Below are 18,043 nucleotides of genomic sequence, written 5' to 3' on the forward strand. Positions count from 1 at the left end.
TTACTTGTCGCGCCTTCAATCCACAACAAGCTATTGGAAACTGAGAGAAGTTGAAAGTATATGAAAAACATGTATGAATTAACTGGGTAAAACCAGAGAGAAACCTCTGTGCCCCCCCCTTTCCCAGTAGGTCATGTGACTGAAAAGGCAGGAAGAACTGGCCTGCAGGTCTTGCTGCTCCTTGGACAGCATCTTCTGCAGGATGTCCACCTTCTGGTTGTGCACAATGTTGTTCTCCTCCTGAGGGTAAAAGTGAGGCAAGGAGGTGTCACACAGAGCAAGTGGTAGAAGGCTGGGGTAACAAGATGGCAAAAAAATGGCAAGGATGGGATAGAACCGAAAAGCGGAGGGAGGGGGCAGCGGAGACAGCAGTGGCGAGGGCATACCCAGAGCGGCACAGGGGCTGTGATGGTGGTGTCTCGGCGGTCGGAGGGGCTGCAGGTACGCTCGCCATGCACAAATGCCGGGGACTGGGGGGAGGTGACGGGTGGGGGCTCCTGATCAGGCAGCACCGCATCAACATCACCCTCCGACAGGGGTATCTGGTGCAGCCCCGGGGGCCTGCCCAGCACCGTGAGAGCGACATAGGAGCCCGCTGCAGAGGGCAGAGGAGAAAACGGAGAAGGGCTCAGGACGGGAGCAGTACTCCCCAAAGACACACTGAGGTATATATCACATGTTAACCAGAAATTCACTTACATCGAATCAACTTCACAACTTCTACGTGGTTTGAATGTGTCACCAAGGTCCCGTTCACCTGCAGAGAAAACAGCGGAGAAAATAAATCAGTGAAAATCAGGATCATTCAGGTCAACTTAAACTTGCGCCCCTGTGCTCCCACCCTCTGAACTTCAGCGCTTTTAGTAATAAAGCAGGACATGGAATCCCACCGATGCTCATGTTCCACTTCCGTATTGATTTTAGTGCAGCTGCTACAGTGATCCAGCAGGTGGCAGACAGGAGCCAGAACAGAGGGGACTTTTAAGGGGGTTGGGGGGGTGGCAAAAGCTGCAGGAAGCAACACAGAAAAATGACTGGGGGGATCCTTCCATAGGTGTACCTTAATAATCCGGTCGCCCGTCTGAACCCCGGCACGCATTGCAGCGCCATCTATCAGGGGGAGGAGAGAAAAGCTGTAAAGACCCTGACGACAGGCACCAGCCAGGGATTTAATCATCTGTACAGAAGCACTGAGAAGCTGGAAACCCGAACACGAAGAAGTGGGAAGCCGTGTGTATGTGTGTGTGTGTGTGTGTGTGTGTGTGTGTGTGTGTGTGTGTGTGTGTGCACGCATGTGTGTGTCAGGCCTTTTAAGGGACGCCGGCATTAAAGCCCTTCCATACTAATGGCTACATTCACAAAGAATCTTTTCGGCCACTACGAAACTTTTAAGGGCGTATGAAATAAAGGAAATGTTCATCCGGGTGGGTTGGGAAATGGGGGGTGGGGGGACAAGCCCGCACACAGCTGCAGTGCTGAATAAGAGGGCCACACTCAGATTGCTGAGGGCGCTGAGAGGCACCATATCGACAGACAGATGGGGCTTTGTGGTGAGCTGGGCCAATCCCGCGTAAAGATTGCTTCTAGCTCCAAAACCCATTCTAATGACATACAGGTAGTGCAGAACAGGCACCCCACCAGCAAAATGAGAGAGGCCTGAACCGAGGGGGCATCATTAAGGGATAATGCTCTGAAAGGTAGTGTGTGGTGGGGCCTGAGCAACGAGAACACAGCGTGGGTGAATGGTGCCCCCGGTGGACCACATGGTAAACAACACTTAATGCCCAACTCCGCCCCCTTAAACTACCGGCGCTGGCGGCTTCATCCCATCACAAATAGTAAAATAGCAAATAGTAGCGTGAGGATGCAGGTTAACTAATGACTGGTACTGTAGGCCATGTTTACATCCCAGAAACCCCCCTGCGGGAGTCCACCCCAGCATGAACGCAGCATCAGGCTAGTTATTTAATTTGAAAATGACTTACAGGTCAATGATAATGTTTTATTGTGTTATAATGCACATAATATTATGTTTCCAGGACATAATAATGAAAGGTTCATATGAGTCACATAATTGCTTTACACAGTAGAAGACACAGCCGCACACGCGGGCGAGTCGCCGCGGGACCTCTGTCCTGTGGGCAGGGCAGCACTCACCTTCTTTGACGAGCTGCACGAACACGGGGTTGTCTCCGCTCACAGTCAGCCCGAAGCCATTGTCATCTTTCTGAATGATCACACATCGCTGGACGAGCCCTGGGGACGGAGACAGGGTTGGGACACCGGCTTCATGATGCCACACACCCATCGCCACTTTCCCGGCTCCCCCTGCACCTGATGTCACGCGGCACGCCGCCTGGCTGAGGACACACACGTGTGGGGAGAGATACAGGGGTATTGTGCTGTTTGAGTTCTGGGGTACCTGCCGGGAGGTCGAGACCGCCACCCATGTTTGCCAGCGGCGGCAGGCTGGGACCTCTGTAAGCCAGCAGCCAAGATACCTGCGGTTATGCCTTCAGCCTATACACCGTGATTATTAAAATGTATCACTGCCCAATGCGTATTCTAGGCCCCAGAGTCACCATTTTCACAATTCATTGGTCAGCCTGGTGAAGTGGGCTCCATGATCTGATCTCTCAAGGGCCAGAGGTGGGCGGGTGTCCCACCCGCTTGCACAAGCCCCTGGAGGACCTCACTCTCCCCACTGGTGGTGCCTTCCACAAACCCTCCTCTTCCCCGCCGGCCCACCACCGCATAGGGGCCCCGCTGTTTCCCCGACGGCCGCTGGTGACACCCCACTGCAGACCCAGCGTCCTCAAGAGCCCCTTTGATGGGCAAAACGTCGCATTTGTTCTCCTCTGCAAGGCCTTTTGTGTCGTCTCAAATTAAGCATTAGCTCATAGCTCATTATTCCGCCTGTAGATGATTTCAGACCCTCATAGACCTTGGGAGGGAAAACAAACGCGGCAGCGACACACACACACACACACACACACACACACACACACACACACACACACACACACACACACACCTGCTTCATTCGGTTAAATTCCCCCACAGCATAAATCTTAACCCATTACCATCACTCACTTAAAAACCCTGACAGATACCCTTGAAGACAGACCTCCCCTCCCCCTCCAACCTCTCCATTGACGTACTGGGCCCCACCAACCCTGCAGTAGTGCCTAACCATAGGCAAGGGGCAAAGCGGAGTAGCACGGCTGGAGGTGTGTGGGGAATGAGGGGGTGAGATTAAGCAGGTGGGAGCAGAAGCATGGGGGGGGGGATTTTGGAGGCATACAGCTGGAGCCACAGCTTACCACAGGACTCCGGCCTCCGATCAGACACAACGCCCTCGCTCCTCCGCAACGGCGGATCTATGTGCACGATAGTTACAGCGTGCCGCGACCGGGGCAGTCAAATGGGGAGGAAAGAAACAAAGCAAATTAATGAAAGGAGAAAGGAGGACCCCCATCTGCCCTGGGTGAGCCAAAGACAAGTCCTGCACGCGTATGCTTTCACCATGAACCCCCTCAACCTCGAGGGACTGAAAATCACGAAAAGCAATAAAAAGCACTACTGAAACCACGGTGATAAAATTAAATAAAAAAATACACCGATAACAATGGATATAGACTCAATCACACTCAGTGTTCTAGATGCTTATAAACTTGCATGACGGCATGAGGTTGGAGCACAGGCCAAATTAGAAGGAACCAGCTTCAGGAATGAGATGGAACAAGCCGGAGGGCAGATGTGATGGAGATTAGGGCTATTAAAACCATGCTAAACACAGAGGAAGGTCAGCCAAAGGAGAGTGCCTGTACCCACACCAACATTAACACCAACACCCGTAATAGCCCAAGTGAGGAAAAGCAGATGTATACAGATGACTTCCCAACCACACCTGCAGAGAAGTGTGGAACACACCATTTGGGTGAACACAGGCCTGCTCCTATTATCTAACTAAACTAAACTAAAACTAAAACTAAACTAAACTAAACTAAACTAAACAGTAACCACCTGTTAGACATGAGGCTGTGAGACCGGTTTGCTTCCTAACAGAAGGTGTAGACAGGATATCTGGTTTTGGTACCCCGTCCAAAGACAGTACTGCACTGCTGACGTTATCATACGACCAGGTTCTTAGCATGGTTATCTCTGATTGTTGCAGGCTTGAGCTGCTGTCTTTAGCACAAGATAAGTGGCGCCCTGGCACTCTGCAGCCTCACCCGGCTGGCCTTTCTGAACAGATGGACCCCCCCGGGCCAAAAAAATTAAATTCAAGGTCCTCTGATGGCTGTTATGACACATGCAGTGAGATTTCAACAACATGGATCAGAGGGAACGCGATGTCATATATTTCTGCTGATTGATGATCCTGAAGAGATCAAACTTAGCAGATGGACTAGTTGTCCACATACAGTACCAGACAAAAGTTTGGACACACCTGCTTTTAATGCATTTGTGTCTATTTTAGCTGTTATTCACCATATAATAAAATGCCTTGAGGAAATGATGTAATACATATCAAATACTACAATGACCAAGAGATGTATTCAACGTCTCAAAAGTTTCTCAAATTTTAGGTTCTTCAAAATATTGCATACAGCACTGCAGACTCCTGGCATTCTTTCAATTCAATCAACTTCCAGATGGAGCCACCTAGAATGCTTCTCCAACAGTACTGAAGGAGTTTTCACAAGTTCTGGGCACAAACTGGCTACTTTACTCTTCGATCCAACTCATCCCATACCAGCTCTATGGGATTTAGATCAGGGGATTGTGAAGGCCAGGTCATCTGTCACAGCAGTTCATCTCTTATTTTTCTTAAAATGAATATAGTATATCATAGGGCTGGATGATGTGTAATATTAATACCAACACCGCATGGTATGCACATCCAATTCTTACATCGCTAGTCAGCTATATTAAGATTTTTATCACTTTCAGTTCTATACGGACAATATAGCATTCACCAAAATATTTTTACTCCGTTACTCTGTCATAGGGAAAAAAATAGCAAGCTTTGTAATTTTAATTATTATTCCTTTTATAGATACTTATATGTTTAAAAATCAGTTTAAAATTTACCTCCGCTGCTTTTGCATGAGTGCTGCATATGTTCTCCGAGGCAATCATAATCATTTTCATCCTTGTCGTTTAAGCCACTCGAAGACAGGTTTGTGAGAAATTTATGAACTCATTTTTTGCTTTATAAATAACCCAATATTTATTACAACAAAGTCACACTGCTATATTTATAGAAAAATCACTTTGCTAGGTACTGTATTAGTATTTTTAACAAAACTCTTTTTAATTTCTTGTCATGCCATCCGGATCTTTCTGTTGTATATGTTCTTACAACCAAATTGCATTTTTTGTTTTATCATTTATCATTATTTTCTAAGCCCACAACTGTTTTCAAGATGCTGTTTGTATTGTGCTTCAGTGGCAGGCTATTTGCATAACCAATCGACAAAGAGTTTCAAGTCACACCCCAAAGTACCGAAGTACCCCAACTGGTCTGGCACTCTCAGTACTGGAACTTTTGGTACTGGTACTCAACCCGAAGTGAGTGGAAAGGCAAAAGCTCTGAAAGTAGTGCAGCAAAAGTATCGTACCTGATGCGGTGGAAAAGCACCCTAACATGCACTACATACATACATAAGCACTCCCATGTAAGTCTGCCCAAATGTACTAAGGAGAGTAACTCTAATGTGTGTGTGTGTGGGGGGGGGCTCCATCGACCAAAGCAGGATTGGTGTCAGCCATGAGAAAAATCGTAGACATGTGTATGCAAGAAGTGTTGCCGATATTACCTGTGGGGTCAAATTCATGCGAGGCGGGCACGCTGGGTTTGTCGCTCTTGGGCTTCTTGTCTGGTGGGTGGTCCTTGCTGAGAATGCTGCCTGTCCTACGAGACACAAAGATATACAGCCTTGGAGGGGTGGGGACAGTATGACACTTCAGCCTGGCCAGGCTTCTGCGACCATCTCTTTCCGGGTGCTCAAGGACCCGTTGGTACACTGGTTTTCATTTTACATTGGTGCTCGCTGCAGTGAATAAAGTTAATAACTGCTGCAGTACACCTCTTATTTCAGATATTAATTGGTTTTTAATAAAGAGGCACCTCTGTCCTGAATGACGGGGACACCAAAGGATCATTTCCCATGTGGTTGGACATGACCCAGACAGGCATGACCAAGAAGGTCCATTGTGCCTATCGGCCTGGGGAACAGTCTTCTCTGGACTTAAACGCATTGTCGCACACATAATTACATACGATTGTTTCTCTAATATCATGCATAGGCAGTCTGTCTGACTCCTAATTACAACTTAATTTTGTTAAGTACAGAGGGCCCCATTCACAAGTGCTTAAAGGACTCACAAGGTCGGCCCGAAACAAAGGAAACAAAATGAAGAGGACGTCTGCAGTTACAGCGGGACATAGCCAAAAGCCATCCCTTCTGATTGCTTATCCATCTCCAAATTCCTAGAATAGCACTTGCCAACATTTCACAGAGGCTACTTCCTACTAGAAGGCATCCTATGCCTAAGGACTGATGGTACTTTATGCAGAAAAACATTTCACAGCATTTTGCACCATACCATGGGTGTGACTTCCCTGGGGTTACTATTGGCCCAAGTCCTACGCCTCACACCCATCACTGCGTCTGTTCCATGTCTCTGAACTCTGGGATAGCGATTCAGACATTAAGGTCCCAGACTAAAACCAGGCTAAGCCGTGTGCTTAAACTTAAATTTATAAAAGGAAATCCTAAGTTTGCTTGGGTCAGACCCTAAACTCTAGATCTATGATGAGTCACATACATAATTCAGATCCACAAGTGGGCTGCACATCCTGGAGACCTAAGCTCTGACAGAGACCCTCAGACCCAGCAGGGAGGTCAGGTCTCTTGGCACAGCTGGCTCACGCCATCTGTGACAGTCCTCTGTTCCTGAGAGTGTGCAGCAGAGGGGTCCGACGCAGAAGGAGGCCCTTTGTGTCCCCTTCCTCATTCTGCTCGGATGTGGGTGTAAAACGGCTGCACAGACTGTGGGGTATCTAACAGAGTTGTACGGCTTGAGAACAAAGCATGGAAAGGGCATTCTTACCTGGTCGCTTTTTTAGGATACCTGAAAGACAAGAGACAGGAGGTTTCTTGTTAAGAATGTGTGGATTACAGTCTACAACATTAACCAGCAGTTGACCAATTAACATGGCCATGTTAAAAATGCCAGTCTAAGCACACCCATATTGTCTCCCCACTGGAGAAAATCCAGTACAGCCAAATCAATATACCCTGGGACACTACCAGCACTGTTCGATTCACGCCAACTGGCTCGAGAGTTAGCAGGAAACGCAGCACCCGCATGTTTTGACCAAACACAGGCATCCGCCATTCATCAGCATTCATCTGATGATTAAACTTAAAGAGTGCTATAGTGTTTAACTGAATGCAATTTCCTATCCGCTTTGCAAAGCCAGTTTAGTCTGCAGCCTAGGATAAAATAACTTCCTGGCTTTAATTCCAAAAGTCAGTGCCACAGCATCCCTCAGCCTCAATATGATTTTTCTGCTAATAAATTATATACAACATTAAATCAAGCAAGTCAAGCCCATTGCTGCTAAAAGACACGTCTTTTCAGACGTGAGAAAACAACCCGTGTATGAGCTATGAGACACCCCCTCCTCCCTTATTTTTTTTATAAATAGCTGGGGCCTATAACCCCCCCCCCCCCCCCCCCCGCCGCCTTCACTGGGTGGTTTTTGTATTTGTCGCTGTTCCTTCCCTTAAACAATGGCCCAGCACTCGGAACAATGGCGCTCACGTCAACCCGACTGACTACACTGAAGCATTGTGGGACAGATTCCCGGAAACAGTGAGCAGCACTGGCTCAGCTCCCGTTTCCTGAGTGTGTGAAAGGGGGAGTGGGAGACACAGGGGAAAGGAAGGCGGGAGGGGGGGGGGAGACGGGGTGGTGGCTTTGGCAATGAGCTCCCAATGTGCCTCTGCACAAGACTGCCTCAGTGGCCCCGGAATGTCTCTGGGCCACGACAAGTGGAGAGTCAGGGAAACTAGAGAGGCCATTTTGATCGTGGCTCAGTGGTTCAGGATGGGTGACCTGCTTTTTTTTTTGTCTAACTAGGGATGTCCATCGGGGCTGTACTGTGACAGCATGTTTCACAGAAAGATGCAGTTTTACAAACCCATCAAGGCCAACTGGACAGTTAAAACAATATGATCACAGGGGACTAGGACAAACAGGATAGGGGGGAATTCATAATTATTTATATGCATCAGTCGGCACACAGTCATCTCAAAAGGAAGCATTCACAATCTTACGTGGAATTAAAAAAAAAAAATGCAGAAGTCAATCAATGGTGGGAGATCACTTACGGAAAGATGAAATTTACACGACAGCCTAACCGCAGTAAACTTCAGGGAAATGTCTTTAAACCTCTGAAGCTAAGAAAAAAGAAACCTTTCTTCAACTCTACCAATGAGCTGACTTTTCCTGGGAAAGGTGACCGAATTGAAACACTGAGAAATTCGCTCCATTTCCAATTTTCCATCCTTGACAAATCACTTCGCATGATTAAAGAGAAGGTCCAGACTGAAAAGTCCTATTTAATCTTTAAGACTGCCCGTCACCTTAAGAAAATTAAATGGTAAATGTGAATCACTGAGCACAGGGGAGGTGGGTACAAAACGTGATACCCGTGAAATTACAGGTAAATCTTAAAGCTCATTTAAACACCTGCAGCACAAAACATGTCAAAACAGGGCATTCTGAAGCAGGCAAATCAGCAATCATGACCATCCAAAAAGGCCGGATAAACTACACAGGCACCATGCATCCTCTGGGAGAACTGAATAAATTTTAAATGTAATATGACTCAGAGGCCTTCGGTATGGAACCATTTACTGAATTACCACGTGCTCCACGTTCTTCACAGTCACAGAGAACCCCTTTCAGGCCTTCTCTGGTAAGCTGAATGATCCATTGATGACCAAAAACAGCTTTGGCCTGAAGTGGACCTGCCTGGGCACCACCAGGCTGCAGCAAAGGCAGCAGAGACTGAAGATCCAATGATGATTTGAAAAGATGAGGGGAAACTGTGAAAGGCCAAGCAGATGGTCTTCGTTTTGACACTTGCCTGGCCTGCATTTAAGAATTCTGAATTCAGAACTGAGCATTTTTGCAAGGGGTCAGGAAATGAGCTTGAGAGGGAGGAGCAGGGACTGGTGGGAGGGGCTATGAGATGGAAGGGGGAGGGGACTAGACTTTTGTGACTTAAAAGAAGCGCAGCATGTCTGGCCAAAAATCAGCCGGGTTGTGGACACCCCCGAGTGGCGATGGAACCACAGAACTTCCAAAGCTTTCAAAACACGCTTTAGTGGATGTTGGGGAGGGGGAAATAGGGGGTGCACTGGTGGCTGAGGCCACATGTGAAGAGGAAGCCCCCCCCCCCCAAAAAAAATAAATAAATAAATCAGGAGACAACAGAGCTGGTGATTTCGCCCTTCCTACCAGTCTGTGTAATGTTCGTCGGACAGCTAGTTGGCATCTCTTTCTGTCAGCTGAACGCCTCGGCTGTGCCAATAGCAGGGGAGGCCTTGAAATAAAATACTCTTGTATAGGAGCTCTGGACTGGTAAGTAATACTCAGCGTTTAATAAATGTTTAACACAATAAATTAAGGTTGCAATGGACCACACTTTAAACAGCCTGCTGCTCTAGACCAGCTTTGTCACCATTTGTATTTGTTTGTAAATTAAACCCACACTGCTGGTCCAAGATTCATCCCTGATGCTAAAGCATTGGCAAACCCTTTAAATGACACCACTTGCAAACAAGGCACTGATCTGGAGGCAAGCAGTGCCACAGCAACATGGGACACCTTAAGTAGCATCCTGAGCCGGTCTACCACACTTTGCAAGGTTCCAAAACCGTGCCATTCTGCTCTGCAGCGAATCACAGGAAATCTGACATGCCCCATTCTGCAACTGGCTGCCTTCAAGAGCGGGCATACCTAGCACACCTCTTTGACTGCTCTCTGGTCCAATTCCCACTAACAGGACACCAGGGATCCTTGAGGAGACTGGAGAGATAAACCCTGTGTCCCAGTGTACATTGTCGTTATCGTCACAGAGGACACAGGGGACCTCAGTACTAGGCCAGCAAGGCAAGGGTAAAATTGGCAAAAAAAAATTGCAAAGATCCTACAGATGACAGCTAAGATGATATTTCATGGGTGAATTATGCTATGACATTCAGCAAATGTAATAGGTGCCTGGGACCAGGACAGAGGCTTAAGAGCCTCACAAAACTATGTGGGTTCAAACCTGTAGAAGGGAGCTGATGGTGTACAATTCAAGGCATTTGACTAATTTCATATTAAGCTATATAATCTCTTTCCCTATGAATTATCCTGGTCAGGGTTGTGGGGGTGGGAGTTACGGAGCATATCTTTGGAAGCATAGGGCAAAAGGCAGGAGTACATAAGATGGGATGCCAGTCCACCACAGGCCTAGCTACCTAAGCAATAATATTGATAATCAGGGGTGTAAAGCTGTACTGTCATGAATCAAGGATTAAATCCATTACTATTGTCATGATGTTATATATTTCAGGTTTTTTAAATGCATTTTGCATCTTTTATTTTATGTCATTCAGACATGCTTTCAGTCATGTCAACAGAGGCATTGCCTTTGGTTTACAACTGTTCCTAATTGTACTTGTTTGCAGTTTAATTAATAAATAATTTGAAACAGACTCCGCTTTCCCTGCTGTAGTTGCACCAAACCAAAAAAATTGCACCAAACCATACACCCAAAAACAAGGTTTATACCTAATCATAAAATCTGTGTACTGCTACACCCCTACTAGCTATGGCAGCAGTGGTCAAGACTCTGAGGTAGCTAACTAGCTAAGTGGAGAGTAAGGCTAGCCTTGCACAATACACCTGTTTACATATTGATATTGGGAGATATTTGTTAAAATTCAAGATATTGACATCAGGCCTGCCACAATAATTATGTTATCAACTTATCGCACAATATATAGACATAAAGTCAATCTAACCACAATATTGGCAAATCGGGTTTACATAAGAATGAATGCCCCCAGCATTTTAGCCTGTCGTGCCACTTCTGTTCTCTCTACTCTCTGTGCCATAAACTTGGCTCGGGGCTGATTCATACTTCACGTGAAAGCATGCGGGTGCCATGGCACATGGGGCACAGAGCTGGACTGTCAGCAGTCCTTTCCACACGAAGCAACTTTTAAAAGTCGTGTTTATGAAGAGTGGTATGGATGTTATAAGAATAGAAATGAATTTACATCGATAATCGGATAATCTGCTGATTAATCTCACAGTTCCCCGAGTAATCATTTATATAATATAACATAACATAATATAATGTCCAGGGACAGCGTGTGGCTCAGTGGGTTAAGCCTCTGGGCCTGTGATCGGACAGTCGACGATTCAAGCCTGGCCTTGGCACATCTGTGGGCCCTTGGGCAAGGTCCTTAACCCTCAGCTCCTAGGGCGCCATTACAGATGGTTGCCCTTCCCTGCCAAGTCTGCTCTCACCTGGGAGCAAGATGGCAAAATGGGAGGCAAGAAGAGAATTTCCCCCGTGGGGCTCAATAAAAGTGTCATTGTAATACAAACATTACAGTTGGCATGAAGTAGGACCCAACCAGCCGTTGCAAAGTGCACACTCAATCACAAATGCAGTTCATTTAGGCACTCCGATTCACTTATGTTGCATGTTTTGGACAGTAGAAAGAAACCAGAATATCTGCTGAAAACCTATGCATGCACAGGGTGAACATGCAAACTTACACAAAGTGTGGTGTGCGGCGACAGTACTACCCACTGCGTCACTGTGCTGCCCTCGACTTGCACAATGTGTGATGTTAATATCACCTTGGCATTTAATGCACATGCAATTGTCACATGGCAAGGAGCATAACAGTCTGCTGGGCAGCGACCATCGGCAAGTTCAATTAAAAAAATAAAAATTCTGTGTGAAGTTTACTGCCACTGCTTTTGCATGAGCTCTGCAGGCTCTCTGAGACAATCAAACTCATTTTCATCCAAGCTGTTGGACTCACTCACAGAGTATGTGGTGCATTTGTGAAACATTAAACAAAAATGAGTGACAACAAGAATGAGTGAACAAGTGGTTATAAAAAGACATTTGCCTTCCACTATATGGAAATATTGTGTATTCCAGAAAGGATATTGAGCAAAACTCTTCATTTTCACATTTTCAACTCAAAAAATTGCAAAAAAATCCAAATACCACAAAGTGGTTCTTTTTACAATATTAGGATCAGCCTTATCAGCTCTGAGCTTGTACTGTACAAAGTTAATCCTGTATGTGGACTGTGACCAAAGACATGCTCAGAAAGGTAGACAGCTAAGTCATGTTCAGTCTGCATCAGCATGCCTAAACTAAGCTAAAACTCAAGTCAATCAGGAATGTGACTTGGGTAACTTTAGTGTAGCAGCAAAAAAAGAATGGAATGAAGTGAGCGGTTCTGGCGAAGTCTAGAGGACACCCATACAAGCATAATTACCATGTCTAAATCCGTTGTTTGCCCAAAATGTAACCCCAAGGCTAAATAAAATCCTGCCAACCAGACTAGGGCACCTCTGAACTCAAAATATGTGTTCCTTCCCAAAAACCTATTAATTCACCTGAAATGGGCGCCACAGTTGGATATAGGAAATGGCTAGATTTTTCTACACATAGAATGCTGAAGCTGCAAGGTGTTTGAAAACTCTGATAAGGCACATCTAGGGGCAGAACGCCCTCCCAATCCAATGGAGGTGTGCGCGCGCGCAAAGCCACAGCTAAAACGTGACGGAACATGGAGGCCGACGCCCAGAAATCAACCCCTCCACACTTGCGCAGCCAGACGAACACAGAGACAACCGCCTCAGAAACCACTGCCAAAGCATGACATCAGTATCAATATTATCAAACGGAGAACCCACACCAGGCAGAAACATACAGGTCAAATTACAACTTTGTTTCCAAAAAAGCTGGGACACTTTGCAATGACAGAATGCAATGATGTGCATCTCTGGGAGGCTCTTTATATATCCAATTATCTAACTGATCAGTTGCCAATTAAAATACTTAGTTGTAAGATATTCAATCAGGTGTTTCGTTTTAGCATTACATGATTGTTCTGGGCTTGTTTTGTCCCTGTCCCAACTTTTCTGAAACGTGTTGCTGGCATCAAATTCAAATTGAGCATGTATTAGTCATAAAACAATAAAATTCCTCAATTTCAAATGTCGATATGTTGTCTTTGTTCCATTTTCAATTAAATATGGGTTTATTCGATTTGTAAATCATTGCATTCTGTTTATTTACATTTTACAGAGCACTCTAACTTTTTTTGAAAAATTAGTATTTCTAATACTGCTCAAAAAAATCACTGCATCATCACTGACAGGTACTGTACACGTGTAATTACACATTTCTGGCAAATTCTTCTCCAGAGGAGTATAGATAATAGCAGGAGAATAGAGAGAGATGTTGCAAGCAACATAGTCTGTTGGAAAATGAGGTGGTGTTTTTCGGGTGGGGGGCAGCGTGGAAGAGTGCTAAAAGGGATGTACTTGCCGATAAGAGTTCTTCTCCCCCCCCACTCCTCTTCGCTCGGAGTGCTGGGGAGTGGAAGAAGCCCTGAGGGATTTCTCCGTTTCTGCCCCAATAACCTCAATCAGTGTACATCCCAACGCAGTTCACCGTTTCTTCATGCTAGTCTGTCTGTTTGTGTTGTATTATCAGATTGAGTGATGAGTAGGAATGAAAGGCTCAGAGAATCGGAAAGCCAGGGGCACTAGGGGGAGGGGAGCGCACGGACGGTCTATGTGCACAAGTGACTGGATGGTGTACAGTGCGGGAGAGGTGTATCCATCAAACAGAGGTAATCTGGAGTCATGGTACGCTGACCTCCTCTGGTTTATGATCTTAATTGCAAGGAAATAAAATAAAAACAGGCCATGGTGAGGAGGCACATATACACCACCTCCTGGTGCCACCTCCAAAAAGCACCCACTCAGCAGCAGCCAAACCCAGAACATTGCGTCATCTACGCAGAAACAGGGGATCAATGCTGTTGACTAGTCAGGTGTGTTCCCTTCTATAGAGCAGAACCACAGTCAGTTCCCATGTTTGCAAGGCACCCATGGCAATGCAACCACAGGACTCCCAGGAAATCCAGAAATTTGAGCACCAGCAACGAAAGCAGAGGTTTGTGGCAGCTAGCAACTGGCAAATCATACCAGAGAGACCCAACCATGTACCTTCCTTTTCCAAAAATCCCATCCAGCCTGTCTGGAAAGCCCCAAATGACATTCATTCACACACTCCTGGACAGGACAATGTCAAATTCCAGGCAGGATGGAGGAGGGCGAAGGGGACATGCAGAAAGGGCTTCCTGTAACTAGTCAGACCTTATTTCAGTTCCTGTCCTGTTGTAGGGAACAGAGAGGTGAAAGGAAGCAGAACACAAGGATTCCAATAAAAGCAAAGGAATATTCAGATTATGGAAAAAGTGCATCATTGTAAATGGTTTTAAACAACATTTCATAAGCTTTCCAATGAAGCAGAAAAAAGTAGTTATAGTTTGAACTGTAAAGCCACCAAAATTAAGAACAATCCTGACAAAACCAAATTCTTTTCTGTAACTTTTCTTAGATTTAAAATTAAATTTTGCTTTTCTGTAAATTATGCTTTGGCATGGAGGTGAATCAGCAACAAGAGGGTCAATGCAATAAATACTGATGCACGTTCTGCACGCCAGCCCTAGTCTGAATGACTGTGGCTATTTTTGTTTTCTTGTAACATCAGCATCTCATATTCAAATACAAGTTTCCAGGTCCAATTCTTAAAAAAGCCATTTCTTTCATATTAAAAACCCCAACATCCACATATTCCATAGTAACAAATTCGACACTAACTTTAGAGAATATGGTTTACAATCTCTCCTAGGCTACCACCACACAGAGTGATTGCCAGCTGAGGGGACTCCCTCAAATTAAAGTATGGTGAGGGAGTGGCCATTTCAGATATTTCAGAGCAGAACATCCAATTAATCGCTCTGCATCTCTGATGTGATGTTTAACATCATACCAATATGAGAAGGCCATGCACTTCTATACTGACCAAACCTAAAATTCTCTCTCCATGAGGTGCTACACCACTGCTCTGTCCTGTGCGCCTTGCCTACCATAAAGGCAAAACTTTGGCTGTATGAAAGACATTCACTGCGGCATCACATTAAGCAAATGGAGTGGAAAGAGGGATTAGACAACTCTGGGAGAACTCATTTATAAATCATTTTCATTGTCACCAAGGTGACTCCTACAGCTTACAGCTGTAAGCCGTATTCATTTGTACTGCTGGATTCCGTAATATAATTAAGTGCTTTCCTCGAGTATTCTGCAACGCTGGCTCTCAATCGGACACGTCTAATTCCTTAGTGCCTCAAAATACAGGCTGAAACTGTGTGAAAAACAAGAGGAGTAAAGCGGTGGGTTTTTACAATGGGCCAAAACAAAGAGCACATATGAATTAACAGACCAGGTGCCTCCAGAAAATTCACAAGGGTCAAGGGTCGTGAGGTGTAGTGTTAGGGGTGGAGCTTCAGTAACGCTAGTGTGACTGATAACTCCACTTCCCCAGCAGATGACAATCTGGCAACTTGACGATTACGTGGTGTGCAGGTTGCCAGACGAAGACAATCCTCAGACTGTCTCCATAATGCTTCTTCAGGAAGCAGACATTCCCACACAAACAGTTTGGTCTGTTTAAACTCATATCAACGCTTTCAAGTGATTTCAGCTGGTAAACATGGACCTAAAACTCCTGTGCTATCTGATCTTTATCTCTGACTTTATCCAACAAGTTTCATGTAATTTCTAACTAGTCACAAAATCAACAATACTGCTTGTGTGTCTATGTGTGTGTGTGGGGGGGGGGGTTAGGACTTTGACCAGTAAAAGCAAAGCACATGACATCACTGACAATGAAGTCAGCCATGACAAAAAATTAGCTCTTCCTAAAACCATACTTTAGCTTGATAAATATGTTAAGGTTTAGCGGATTTCTTCCATGTAAATGTGCTTTGATAGTCAGTAAGAACTATAATGACCATAAGTGTACTGCAAATCTGACCAGTTAGCATGTATGTGACCCATACTGACTATGATGCTGTATTGACACAATGGGAACATTGAGTGCAGACCTGCAGCTCATGATACTGACAGTGGGAACATGACCAGCATGTCTTAAACCTAAGAGCCAATGTGAAAAAGCTCCCTTACAAACAAATCACTGAGGGATGGATGGTACGAGGACTTCGTTAGTGAAATTGTGGCAAGCTGTTGGGTCAGACCACCCAGGTGAGGGCCACAGGGACAGCACCCCACCCCCATTAAATCAGCCTCAGCAGAATGACACACCTCTTACCCCATTCTTCCTTCCCCAGTCTGAGAAAAACTACTCCACAGCATTTTGCGGATCTGGAGGGAAGGAACGCCCCCTCATTCCCAAACTGTCACCCTCAACGCCCTACTTATCAGCCAGTTAATGGGACCATTTGCCAGCCAACTATGGATCAAGTGACACTGGCTGCCTGCCTCAATGATTAGTGGACACTTTGGGGATTTGCAATTACAAGCATTTTGTTTTAACTGGTGACCTGCGGTGCTTCTAGCGGCCTTGATTAGAGGCTACAGTCAGCTGAGATCACTGCAGCAGGATCATGGGAAAACAAATTCCGACTACTGAATATTTATGAATTCATAATAATGCACCCTGAAACACATGGCCATGGGAAGAGTCCTGAAAGTTACAGTATGTCCCAGCGATTAAATTACTGTCATCAGCGTCAATGGAAGGATGGCTGAAGAACAGTCTCTCCACACCACGGAGCACATCAATACTAGGCAAGCTACAATTACAGAATCAATTACTTCTGACTAAACCGGAAACAATCAGTTATCCATCGGCAGCATTTGCACAGAGGCCCACAGAATGAAGCTAAAAGCCTGAAACAGGATTATTGCACAAGATTACACAACAGTATTATTGTCGTTGCTTACCCAATGTGTATACCCAAAGCCATTCACAATTTAATCCAGTGAAATAGCGGTACATTTTACCGGAGAAAATCAGGTTTCACAACATAGAAGAGGGCTGGACTCTAAACTGGGGCAAATCACTTTCTGGTTACTGGTGGCTACCCAGCAAAAAACAAATAAATTACAAGCTTGTGGGTCTTGTGCAGCTTACACAGCATAATATACTCACAGTTCAGCTTCATCTTAACCAAAGGTATACGTACAAGTAAAGGTACCATCACACCACACATGCTAGAGAAATATGCCAAGAACATAACCCTATAAATCAGATGCACAAGTACACAAGGACCCTTTTCCCCACCCCAATCGGTCTCCAACCTTCAGACCACGCCTGTCCTTTAGCCCTGTGCCAAACAGAGCCAAGTCCCCTATTCTAAGCTGATATGATTCTGAGCAGACGTACCTACATCCCTCACTGAAAATCTGTGTGGTTTCGAAAAATACCCGCATGACCTGCCAAATACAAAACAGCTGGCAAGTGACACTCAGGAAAATGCAAAGGGCAGGAAGAGAATTTACGCAAATCGGAAATTAGAAACAGGGCAGGGCCGGCCTACAAGGACAATGGCAGACGGGGCAGATGCATTTCTCGGTTAGACAGGTGACCTCAGCAGCGGTTGGTGTGACCCGACAACTGGAACACAGCATGTGGCAAACAGGGGGGTGGCTGGAAATGTGCGTCGTTTAGCTCTTTACACAGCTGTTCCGTAACAGTGTTTCAGATATACAGTATTAAACATTAGGGTGTAATCTCAGCCGTAAATCACGCTTCAAGAAAACACAATGCAAAGGGTACACGGCGATCAAAACTGCACCATCGGTGCCTTTCCCTCTCCGCATCTGACCTCTGCCCAAA

General features: G+C 45.6%; 1 protein-coding gene across 6 annotated transcripts in view; it reads right to left on the bottom strand.

Moving 5' to 3' along the window:
- The window catches only part of LOC125712726 (rho guanine nucleotide exchange factor 12-like), a 61,078-nt gene that overhangs the window by 22,680 nt on the left and 20,355 nt on the right, over nucleotides 1-18,043 (bottom strand). For 2 of the 6 annotated variants that reach the window (XM_048983108.1, XM_048983107.1), the window contains exons 2-9: nucleotides 7,123-7,143; nucleotides 5,826-5,920; nucleotides 3,324-3,380; nucleotides 2,158-2,256; nucleotides 1,061-1,110; nucleotides 700-757; nucleotides 387-595; nucleotides 163-240 (exon numbers count right to left, since the gene is read on the bottom strand). In XM_048983108.1, the coding sequence (XP_048839065.1) occupies nucleotides 163-240; nucleotides 387-595; nucleotides 700-757; nucleotides 1,061-1,110; nucleotides 2,158-2,256; nucleotides 3,324-3,380; nucleotides 5,826-5,920; nucleotides 7,123-7,143 (667 nt within the window). The remainder of the gene's footprint in view (nucleotides 1-162; nucleotides 241-386; nucleotides 596-699; nucleotides 758-1,060; nucleotides 1,111-2,157; nucleotides 2,257-3,323; nucleotides 3,381-5,825; nucleotides 5,921-7,122; nucleotides 7,144-18,043) is intronic. The other 4 variants (XM_048983113.1, XM_048983111.1, XM_048983110.1 and 1 more) reach the window with 3 other exon arrangements.

Source organism: Brienomyrus brachyistius, chromosome 18 (genome assembly GCF_023856365.1).
Source record: "Brienomyrus brachyistius isolate T26 chromosome 18, BBRACH_0.4, whole genome shotgun sequence".
In the NCBI taxonomy this organism is placed as follows: Eukaryota; Metazoa; Chordata; class Actinopteri; order Osteoglossiformes; family Mormyridae; genus Brienomyrus; species Brienomyrus brachyistius.